Source organism: Solanum lycopersicum, chromosome 11, assembly GCF_036512215.1.
Source record: "Solanum lycopersicum chromosome 11, SLM_r2.1".
Lineage (NCBI taxonomy): Eukaryota > Viridiplantae > Streptophyta > Magnoliopsida > Solanales > Solanaceae > Solanum > Solanum lycopersicum.
Window position 1 is genome coordinate 3,874,395 of NC_090810.1, and position 10,139 is coordinate 3,884,533.

General features: G+C 33.0%; 1 protein-coding gene across 2 annotated transcripts; it reads right to left on the bottom strand.

Moving 5' to 3' along the window:
- Window positions 1–193: 193 nt before the first annotated feature.
- Window positions 194–6,660, bottom strand: LOC101262582 (uncharacterized). 2 transcript variants are annotated; one of them, XR_002026158.3, is made up of 9 exons: window positions 5,946–6,633; window positions 3,738–3,944; window positions 3,414–3,656; window positions 2,877–2,943; window positions 2,562–2,753; window positions 2,365–2,460; window positions 1,080–1,259; window positions 869–1,005; window positions 194–762 (listed from the first exon to the last, which is right to left on the bottom strand). XR_002026158.3 is itself a non-coding variant. In XM_010314335.4 (9 exons), the coding sequence occupies exons 1-9, from the start codon at window positions 6,432–6,434 to the stop codon at window positions 585–587; spliced, it is 1,785 nt and encodes a 594-aa protein (XP_010312637.1). In that variant the 5' UTR covers window positions 6,435–6,660; the 3' UTR covers window positions 194–584. The 2 variants fall into 2 exon arrangements, 1 of the variants encoding a protein (XP_010312637.1); XM_010314335.4 differs by having other exon boundaries at window positions 2,369–2,460; window positions 5,946–6,660.
- Between the last annotated feature and the right edge of the window lie 3,479 nt (window positions 6,661–10,139).

Here is a 10,139-nt window from a genome sequence, read left to right on the forward strand (position 1 = left end):
GCTCACCTCTATACAAGTTATTTTAAATATTTTACAATAAAGGGCTTTAGTGCATGTCGAATTACACTATGGTGAAAAACATGTATAATATAGTTATCGATGTATACAACTTAAATGAGCTCTTTTGGTCATTATCAAAGTAGGAGGAGAACTGAATTAGGAGAACTGAATTGGAGTAAATTTAGAACACAAATTGGAAGAGAAATTGCTCAGCCTCTAATTAAAGAATTCAACCGACAGCTTCTATAATACAGCATACATATGAACAAATTAGCACTAATTCCTGTAGGAACAAAAAGAACTGAACACAAAAACTCGACTGACCCCTTCTATTAGAAATGCACAGTATCACCAACCAAATGCTTGCTATAGAAAGCCTAAATAATGAAGAAAACCCCGAAAATTCTGCACATGAAATAAGAAGATATTTTGATGTAAACTAAGTAAACCGATCACCTAAAAAGAATGCATTCGTACTTCCAGCCAGCACTTTGGTAACCAGGGTGGCGTCTGACTGGTAAGTTTCTGGATCTCTTTACATCATAAAGGGAGCACCATATATCACGATTCACGTCTCATGAATGTCAAAATCGAAAACAATCTCCAACTTTTAGAAGTCTTGCAAGTCGTCTGATAGCTGGTTGAACAGTTTCAGAATCTGGTGAGAATGTATCAGGAAGCTTTGGGAGACAAACAGGCAAATACTCATTGCCACGTTCATGCAAGCAGAATAGACCAAGCACAGCACGACAGAATATGAATCTACACAGAAGAAACAAAAAAGCATGTTGTTAGTATCTACGTAGGCTCCTGTGGTAACTTGTAACAGAGAAATTACTAGAGATTGGTTGAAACAGAAAATGCTTACCTGAGAATAAGCCGTCTCAGAAAAGGGTCAGATAGAACTTGAGCCCAAACCAAATCTAGGTTAGTCGATGTACAGAGGATTACCTCCCATTCTGCAAATGCAGTTGAGATGATGCCATCAGCCGCATCTGAACAATCCTGAAGAGCAGTAGTTGAAAGTTAGACCAGCTTACAACTGCTCGGTAAAGCAACTAGCTTCGCTATCTACTTACCATATCCTCATCAGATGAGACAAGGCCAACCAACTGGCGGAAAGCCTGTAAGGGAGCAGCCAAGAACAACGTGAACTGACTTCCAGTTTGTGTTACCTCAGTGCCTGGGTTCTTGAATGATGGCCTCAGAGGAGAGAGAAACAAAGCACTTTTTTCTCCTCTTTCTGCCCCATGTAGAACCTAAAGAGAAACAAGTGATATGTATCAGCAAAGAAATAGTCCTCCTCAAAGATTATTTTTTAAATTGAACTTGCAATAAAATAAGTCATATGTGAAGTAGAACATTGACAACAGTAATTTTCCGACCACCCAAAAGACGAGAAAAAAACAGCCAATCCATTCGTATTGATGATTGGTAGGAGAAGCAATTGAGTTTGAGTAGCTTTAAAAATATAAGGTGGGAATAGCAGCAACAAAATATTTGGAAAAATCCAACTGTCCCTTCTTCAACAACTCACTTCAATATGAACCGCCTCACATAATTCAACAAACATGATCAAGAACAATGAACAAGACATTCAGAAGTCCAACATGTTATCAGGCATAGCAAGGACTCAAAGATAACAATGATGGCAGTACAATCATCTAAGGGTCTCAAGATAGGAAGACATTTGGAAATCTTAGATGTTTGTAGCTCAGGTAGGAATTCTCTTTTAGGATTCTCTGGGTAAGCAGACAGGTTTGAGGTTACTGAATGGAAACTGAATCCTGCAGAAAAACTTACTGAATGGAAACTTAATCCTGCAGAAAAACAACAGGATTCTCTTTGGCTATTCATCCCTATGTTCCACCGTATAATTTTATCAATTGAATGTAATTTATGAGAGCCAAATCAATACTTGTAAACAACTAAAGCACAGAAAAATGATCATCTATAACAGATGTTACCACCGAACCAACCTAGTTTTGTATTCCACTTATACTCTTGAGAGCAAATGAGAGTAAGCTAGATTTTTACTTCTCTACAGTTTCAATAAAATACTGAGCTTTAGAAGGCCAGAAAATGGAATGATGGAACCTCTAATTTGACAATATCTCATTATACGCTTACTGTGTTTTGTTTTGAACAATATCCAGATTAATATCCATAAGAAGCTGTGATAATCGATGTTTTTTGCATCTCATTACTCACTAGAAGTCACCAAAATTTCTCGTCATTCTCTCTCAAAAGCATCACTACACACTTTCTAGACAACAAGTAGAATCCCAGACACACTTTGGAATGTGTGTCTTACTCAGGGATAGATCATCATCATTCAATGAGTTAGACACAGTTTTGACAAACCTGCCTTGAATGCATCGCTGTTGTCACTATCGATTATTAGGAAGAGAGGTCTTCGTGTGAAAGGAATAAGATCGCCTGGATAGAGGTTATTTGAACCTGCAAAAATCCAAATAGTAAAAATCATGCAGTTAGATTTAGAAAAATGAGATAATCATGAACCATTTTATTTACACATAAATCAACATCTACTGGTATACCTCCACTTCTGCTAGGACCTAAGCACAAACAACTCTCGAAATATTGACCTGTATCTCCATTGGTGTTGGTATAATTTTCATGTAAAGCACTCTTTTGTTCATGGGAAGTACGAGAAAAGACACTGTTCTTCGAAGATTTTCTAGAACTAGAAGAGCTTTCTGTGTGCGAGGTGGTATTCTGAATTGTGTTTCCTGGAAGTATATCACAGAATTAAGATTTCAGCCACAACTAGCATATCTGGAACTGAATTTCATCAATTAAGTAGCTAATCAGATGCTTTGGTTAGGAAAAAACATTTTTTAGAAGTCACAAACCTGATGCGGAAATATATATTAATACCACACTCTCTGGAGGGAGCTCCTCACACATCGTAGCGACAACCTGCAGGTGCCAGAACAAACAACTAAGGATACACACTAGGAACATCAAAAATTGTAAAGGAGGAGCGCGAGAAGCAATCACTCAGATAAGGTATTATTCCATAGTCGAAGTAGATATGAGCACTTGAACAGGATTCAAAGTTTAAATAGATTATTTTAAATGGCTATTGTGGGTTCAGGTGCAAACAAGTCATTATTAACATCGACCCTTCAGGCAACATACAGTGGGCAACATAAGCAACAATAGTCAAATTTCTAGTTTTACTTCCCATGTTTTGTATAGTATCAAGTGCTTCAGCAATTATTTGTTCGATCAGTTCCCAAGACACGGAATTATATAACTTAAACCATCATATATCCAGCATGATTAATTTTACATTCTTTCCCTTTATATGAAGCAGTTTTTCAGTAAAGGACTCCTTAAATATAGAGTAATCCAAATGGGAACACAATAAACACAACAGAACTCACAGATATCAACAGTGGAACATTAGGACGGTAAAGAACGGCCTTCTTTGGATTTGGAGGCAAAGCTGGATCCATCATCTCAGCAGCCAAGTTAATGTCAATCAGTCCAGAAGTTATAGATTGGTCAGTCACTGCACCATTTGCTCGTGGTTCAACTGGACTTCTTTGATAGAAAGATCCGCTGGGTTCCCATTCCAAGCATTGCAGCATTCTGTAAGTGTCCAGAGTTAATTCTGCAAATTTGGCCTGAAATAAAAATGAGGGTAGGTTAATTGTGCAACAAAATGAGCACAACTTAACACTGAGGTAAGTGGATGTTTTCAATACCTCATTTTTGTGATAACTTGTCAACAGTGCATCTCGAAACTTTAGCACCTTCTTAGCATGGAAGCGAGCCACGTATGGACGAGATGATGGATGTGAATCAAAGAGAGCACAATATCGCAAAGGCCTGGCATCAGGAGATGGAGAATGAACTCTTGCAAATCTAACTATTTCTTGCACCACTAGTCTCCACTCTTTGAAGTTAGTACCCTGTGAAATTATTACAATGGTTCATCTTACGGAAAGAAGTACAGAATGTCTGTTGAAACATCGATAGTAAGTACAGGGCTAAAGTAGCTTGAAGCAAAACTAAATTGTTTAATGCAATTGGAAGATGCAAGGGTGCTCCAATCATAATCAAAGTAAATTCAACTACAAACCAACTAATCACCAGTTTCTCATTGGATGTGAAAAAGAAGAGAAATGATGGGTAGTTTGTTCAGTTCTCAACTTTGTACTGGCTCAGCTAGTTCCCAAAAATTTAAGTATGAGAATCATCTCCTATGCACTAAGTAACCATTGCAAAACATAGTGCTCGGATGTTCATAGAGTAAACGGGCGTAACAAAAACTGCATTCACACTCAGAGCCTTTTGAAGATAATATGAAGATAATCTTGACCATTGTTTCATTAGGAGCATGTTGAACACACTTCCTTTTTAATTTTTGAGTGACAACCACTACCATCACCAATATAGCAACAACTCAACCAAACTTCTTAATGTCTCTCTCTTCAAATGTATATTATAACAGATGTGTTTCATATATACACATAAGATGTGCACAGATCTGTATTTAAAAGACAAAAGAAAGCGAGGGAACAAAACAACAATAGTATTTCTTGACACTACAGAAAATGCAAAAGAAAGAGACGGAAGAAAGTCATGGAATGCTTGCGCGGGGTTCACCATCACCAATGCACCACCCCAAAGTTCATAATGCTAACCTTATTCACATGCATAGGTAAGAATGCAAGTTAAACATTCAAAACGGTTAGAAGTGTGTATGTATTGTGTTCCTTCTAGAGTACAAAGTAAAGAGGCAGTTAGCACTTTTGGCAATTAAGGTGAATATAAAACCATTTTTCAGGCTACACCAACATAATATTGTGTGGAATGGTCAAAACTTTAGGTCTGAACAACTTGAAGTAAGACAACAAAGGCACCAACAACTTAATTTCCTCTTTCTCTTCTTTTTTTTCCATTTCTTATTTAATGGAGGTCTTATCCCAGCACAACTCTAGAATTAGTCATGTAGCCAGTAAAAAGGTTATCTCAACTGAAACTTTTCTCCATTTTTAAGAGAATGACCATTCTTTACTACAACAACAACCCAGTGGAACCCCACAAGTGAGTTTGGGGAGGGTGGGCTGTACACAGAGACTGGGTAGAGAGGTTGTTTCCTATTGGCCCTCAGCCCAATAAAAACAATGACCACTCTTTACTATGAACTAAAAAGACAAATCTCCATCACTACAACCAAAAGTGTACTACATGACAAAGCTGAATCCATACAAGTCATACTATACGACTCAATTGTCACAAGTTCTCAATCACTTCAACCAATAAAATGCATGACAGCTTATCCTGGAGAAGCTACAGTACGTACCTCACAGCTCTTTAAATGCCAGACATTTGACATGTTCTAAAAAGCACTACTTGTATGCTAATGATATTACAACCTACCTAATCAATTTAACCCGGGGGCAATTTTTTACCATACTAAGGAGCTGGAAGAGGCACCTAATTTGCTAGAGGTAAATATGGATTCTTGTTTCCAAACACTCCGAGCGAAAGCGAACTTAAGTGATCTACTGAAAAGTGCTAAAGGAATCATGTCAATTCCTCAATCTAACAGCTAAATTTGTGGATTTTACCCTACATCTTGACAAATTCCTTTTAATTGATGGACTTCTGGCTTTCTAAATAGACTGACCAAAGCTAACTTAAAAATCCACTAAAATATGTTCAAATTTCATGTTAATTCCTCAATTTGACAGCTAAACTACTGTATGTCTATCATACAAATGAAAATCCTTTCTAAATTTAAGCTTCAATTCCATAAGATAAGAGAAATAGCAGTGACTGAAACCTACCAATTTAAATATTTACTCAAAGTTCATCCATCCGAGAACGAAAAATAGCAAGTTGTTGAAAATGAGCTTCAAAGCCATAAAAATGGAAACATAATTAACTAAGAAAAGGAACTATACCGGAAAAGCAGTTTTACTGTCATCAACAATAGCTTTAAACTGCTCAACCAGCAGGTTCACCATTTCCGTCCGGTTCAAAATCAACGAAACCATCAAAAACCTGGCATAGAACCTCAGCTCCTTAAACCTCACCATCCGATCTTTTCCAGAACCTTCAAAATACTTCCTGTTCAAAATCGCTTCATAGAAAATACACGACTCGAGTAAAAACCTCGCTTCACTAGTCCTCATATACTGACTAAAGTAAAGCTGACCGATCCGTGAAGCGATCTCTCCGATCTCCCAACGCTGTAATCCACACTCCAAAAGCCTCATCCTGTTCTCCTGCTGATACTTCCATAACCTCATGTACGCCTTAAACACCTTGTGAAAGTAGTGGTTACTCGTTCCCCACCGTCCGTACGCCGGTAAATCCCGTACTCTTGCATATTTCTTCTCCGCACTTTCTACCAACGCACGGAACGTCTTCGGAACGACGTCGTCCGCCATCACCTCACCGGATTTCCGCACCTCAGCTAAGACGACGACTAAGAAGGAGCATAACTCGCCGGAAAATTTGTATATACTGACCTATAGATACATAATATAATGGGTTATGGTGGGGTAGGGGGGTGGACTTTTATAGGGGGTGGGGGGGACAGGTAAGCTGGTGAATTTGAGAGAATTTTGTGAACTGTGATGATCAAAATATTCTATTATTTTGTTTTTCTTTGTTAATATTATTTTTGGATTTTTCTTTCGCTTTACTATTTATTATTTTTTTCTATTCGATAGTAATGCTGTATACAGAATTTTCACTAATGAAAATTTAGTACATATATATAATTTTCACTCACGTTCTAAAGTATCGAGTCAACTTTCAAGTCTTATGTTTAGTGAATTCAATTGCATTATCTATGTATATATATTAAAATATATATATGCTTTTTTATTAAAAAATTGAAATAAATATTTTCAAATTAAGGTAAATCGATCGCGGCGTGAAATGCTTTTATGGGTGTTGGATTTGTTTGGAAGTTACATAAATGTGAGTTGTGTAAAGTGGATGGCAATGAAAAAGTAGGATTCTAAGAACTTGGGGGGTTTGTTTATTAGTTGTTGAAGTGTAAGATGTGGTTTGGTTAATTATAATATTGACATTAATATATGTAATTATTTGATCTTGTTATATCGAATTTAGTTAGTATGATTCATATTTTTTATATAATTTATGGGCAATTATCATGTATGAGTGAATTATTCAATGTATGCTTAAAAAAAAATAACTGTGAATTTTTCTGGAATTTTAAACGAAATTAAAATGTATGTTTGTAGGATATATATGTAGTATTCACAAGGGAGATTGAAGATTGATTTTCTTAGCCAAAATCTTTTTCGGTTGAACTTATCATATCTCACTTGTCTAATGTGATTTGCGAGATATGAAACTTAAGTAATTCTTTTCAATAAAATAACAATAACTCATAACTTTTGAATTGTTAAGTGTATATACACTTTTATAATTGATTTATTGAAAATTAAATTATGTATATAATGAATAATGAAATACATGAAGTTGATTTTAGGTTCAATAATACTTCTTTCTTTCACTTTATTTCCTTTTAATAGCTTTACTTGAGTTGGTGTAAAAAAATTAATATATTATATATTTCTTATCAAAGATTACTAGATAATGCTACAATCAATAGTCAAACATCTACTAAAACAATTTATTGATGTAAAAAGTCTTATTTATATTCTAGATAAGTCGAAATTAAATTGTATTTCATCATTAATTAACAAGTTTGAATATAACATTTCTTTCACGTTAATTATAAAGAGAGGTAATCCCATACTTTGTTTATATGGTTAAATAGTATCAGCATTATTTACAAGTCACGTCTGTATAACACAGCGTAATAATAATATTAGCTCTATAAAACTCAAAATAATATAATTTTACTAGCAAGCCTTTTTTGACATACCTCATACCTTATTTTCAGCTCGAAACAATATAAATTAGATTGTTGAAAGTAGGTGTAAAAGTCCACCTAGAAGGATAAAGAGTCAAAATTAAATATAACTTTAAAATTAGGGAAAATGTAGAAAGGAGTAGCGTTGATCTTGGCACGAAATAAAACAAATTATTAATTAAATCTATCGTTGAATTTATAACGTGCATAAAGCCAAAAATTTGACTAGCTGTTTAAATGGAATCTAATAATAATATGCTTTCGATTAATGAAATAATCAAAGATGTACTTGTATTTTACTTTTAAATATTTTATTTTCCTTTGTTTAATTCTTGTCATGAGAATGTCTTTAAAACCAACTTACATTGGCAGTGGAATATTCAGATAAATAAAAGAAAAATAATCGAAGAAATTTTGAATTAAAAATAAAATTATTTTTGTGTCATTTAAATCATAAATATAAATATTAATATATGAATCAGAATACTTTTTTCAGATTATTCTAATGTAAGATGTTTATGGGTCATATCTGTCTTTATTTATTTAAAGACTTCTTTATGAAAAGTGCAAAACAACTATTTGGTGGCATTTGATATTGAATTTTTCCTTTGGATATGAAAAATCATGAAAAAATAATTTCGTATTTATAAATGCTTTCATATAATTAAAAACGGATAAATATTTTCTCCTTTTCATTTCTAACGTTCAAATTTTTGACTTCTGTTTGTTTTTTCTTCAATTCAATCGGTTAATTAAAAATTATTTTGAGAAATTTCATTTTAATATACGATCTTTTCTCTCTTGAATATATTTATTTTCGATCAATATTCTTTTAATTTTTTTCGTTATTATTTTAAGTATTTATAAGATTCGTTAAGCAAACTTTTCTATCCAATATTCCTATCCCCTTTATTATAAAAATAAAAATACACATAATCATATATTATACATAGGATATGTGCATATCTATACAACTTACTATGAATATACCTAGGGGAGGTGAGGGTGGGTCATTAATTTTATAAAAATAAATAAATATGAAAAGTACACCTAAAAATCATATGAATATTATTTTCACATTTTCCATAATAAGTGGTCCCTTTGAAAGAATAAATTGTATACTTAATCATTCATACGAAATTATTTTCACATTATTATGTATTATTATTTTTTAATTTCTTCAACTCCATCATAGCACACGAATTATTTTTATAAGAATATTTTTTCCACATTGGCAAATATAATAAAATAAAAGAACTATTTCAAAGTGGCCAAAGTAAATTCATATATTAATAAGAATGTTAAATGAGTGGATAAACAATATTTCTTCGGGAAAAAAAAATCAAAACTTAAGATTTTAAATATTCTTTTAAGTTTTTATTATGTTTTGATTAACATTTTTTAAAAACAATTTATATGTATATTGAACTGAAACGTGAAAGAGTTTGAAACTCTTAATCATAAGTGATCATGTTCAAATGCAATATTATACAGTCGGATCCACTCATAAAGGGTTCAGGTTCGATCTCCTAATTAAATCCTAGACAAAATCAATATAAATATTGTTATGAGCATATAGAGACGTTTAGAACTTCACATAGATTTATCTCTACATTAAAAAAAGATATATCTGTATTGTGAGCTATCGTATATAAATAAAAATTTATAACAATCACGACTAGTATTATCTGTCACTAAAACTTCTCACAAAACAGATAGAACTACTCTTTTTATTCAAAATTTAGCAAGATATTCATTTAGAATTCAAATATTGTTAACTATTGTAAACCCAAGTCTTCAACTAATGTGGAAAATTATGTAATTTTTCTACCCTCATGATTGTAGACTTGCATATAATTGGATAAATTATAAAAAAAAATGCACACATTTTATTTCACTTATTTTCACTATCCCCAATCACTTTACAAAAATCGCTAAAATCTCTTATTTCTTTAATGTGTCCAAGCTGTATATTAATGTATTTGAGCCAGTATTTAATGTATCTGAGTCAGTATTTAATATATCTGAGCTACATATTAATATATTCAAATTTTAGTTAGTGTATCCAATTTTTTAAATATTTAAAAAATTAATATAACTTAAAACTTATTAGAGATAAATTGAAATTGCAAATTAATATTACGAGATTTATATAATATAACCTAAATAATTAACCTCCCTTGTGGGTGGCCCAACTCAACATTATTTCATGAACAAGGGAAATTGACCTATTTCATGATAA

Bases quoted from the DNA above. Each gene is read 5' to 3' on its own strand.
- LOC101262582 (XM_010314335.4), bottom strand. From the start codon at position 6,434: ATGGCGGACGACGTCGTTCCGAAGACGTTCCGTGCGTTGGTAGAAAGT. The intron at 3,657-3,737 runs GTATTGAAAACA...TTTTTATTTCAG, and splicing joins CAAGTTATCACAAAAATGAG to GCCAAATTTGCAGAATTAAC. The intron at 763-868 runs GTAAGCATTTTC...TCTTCTGTGTAG, and splicing joins CTGAGACGGCTTATTCTCAG to ATTCATATTCTGTCGTGCTG.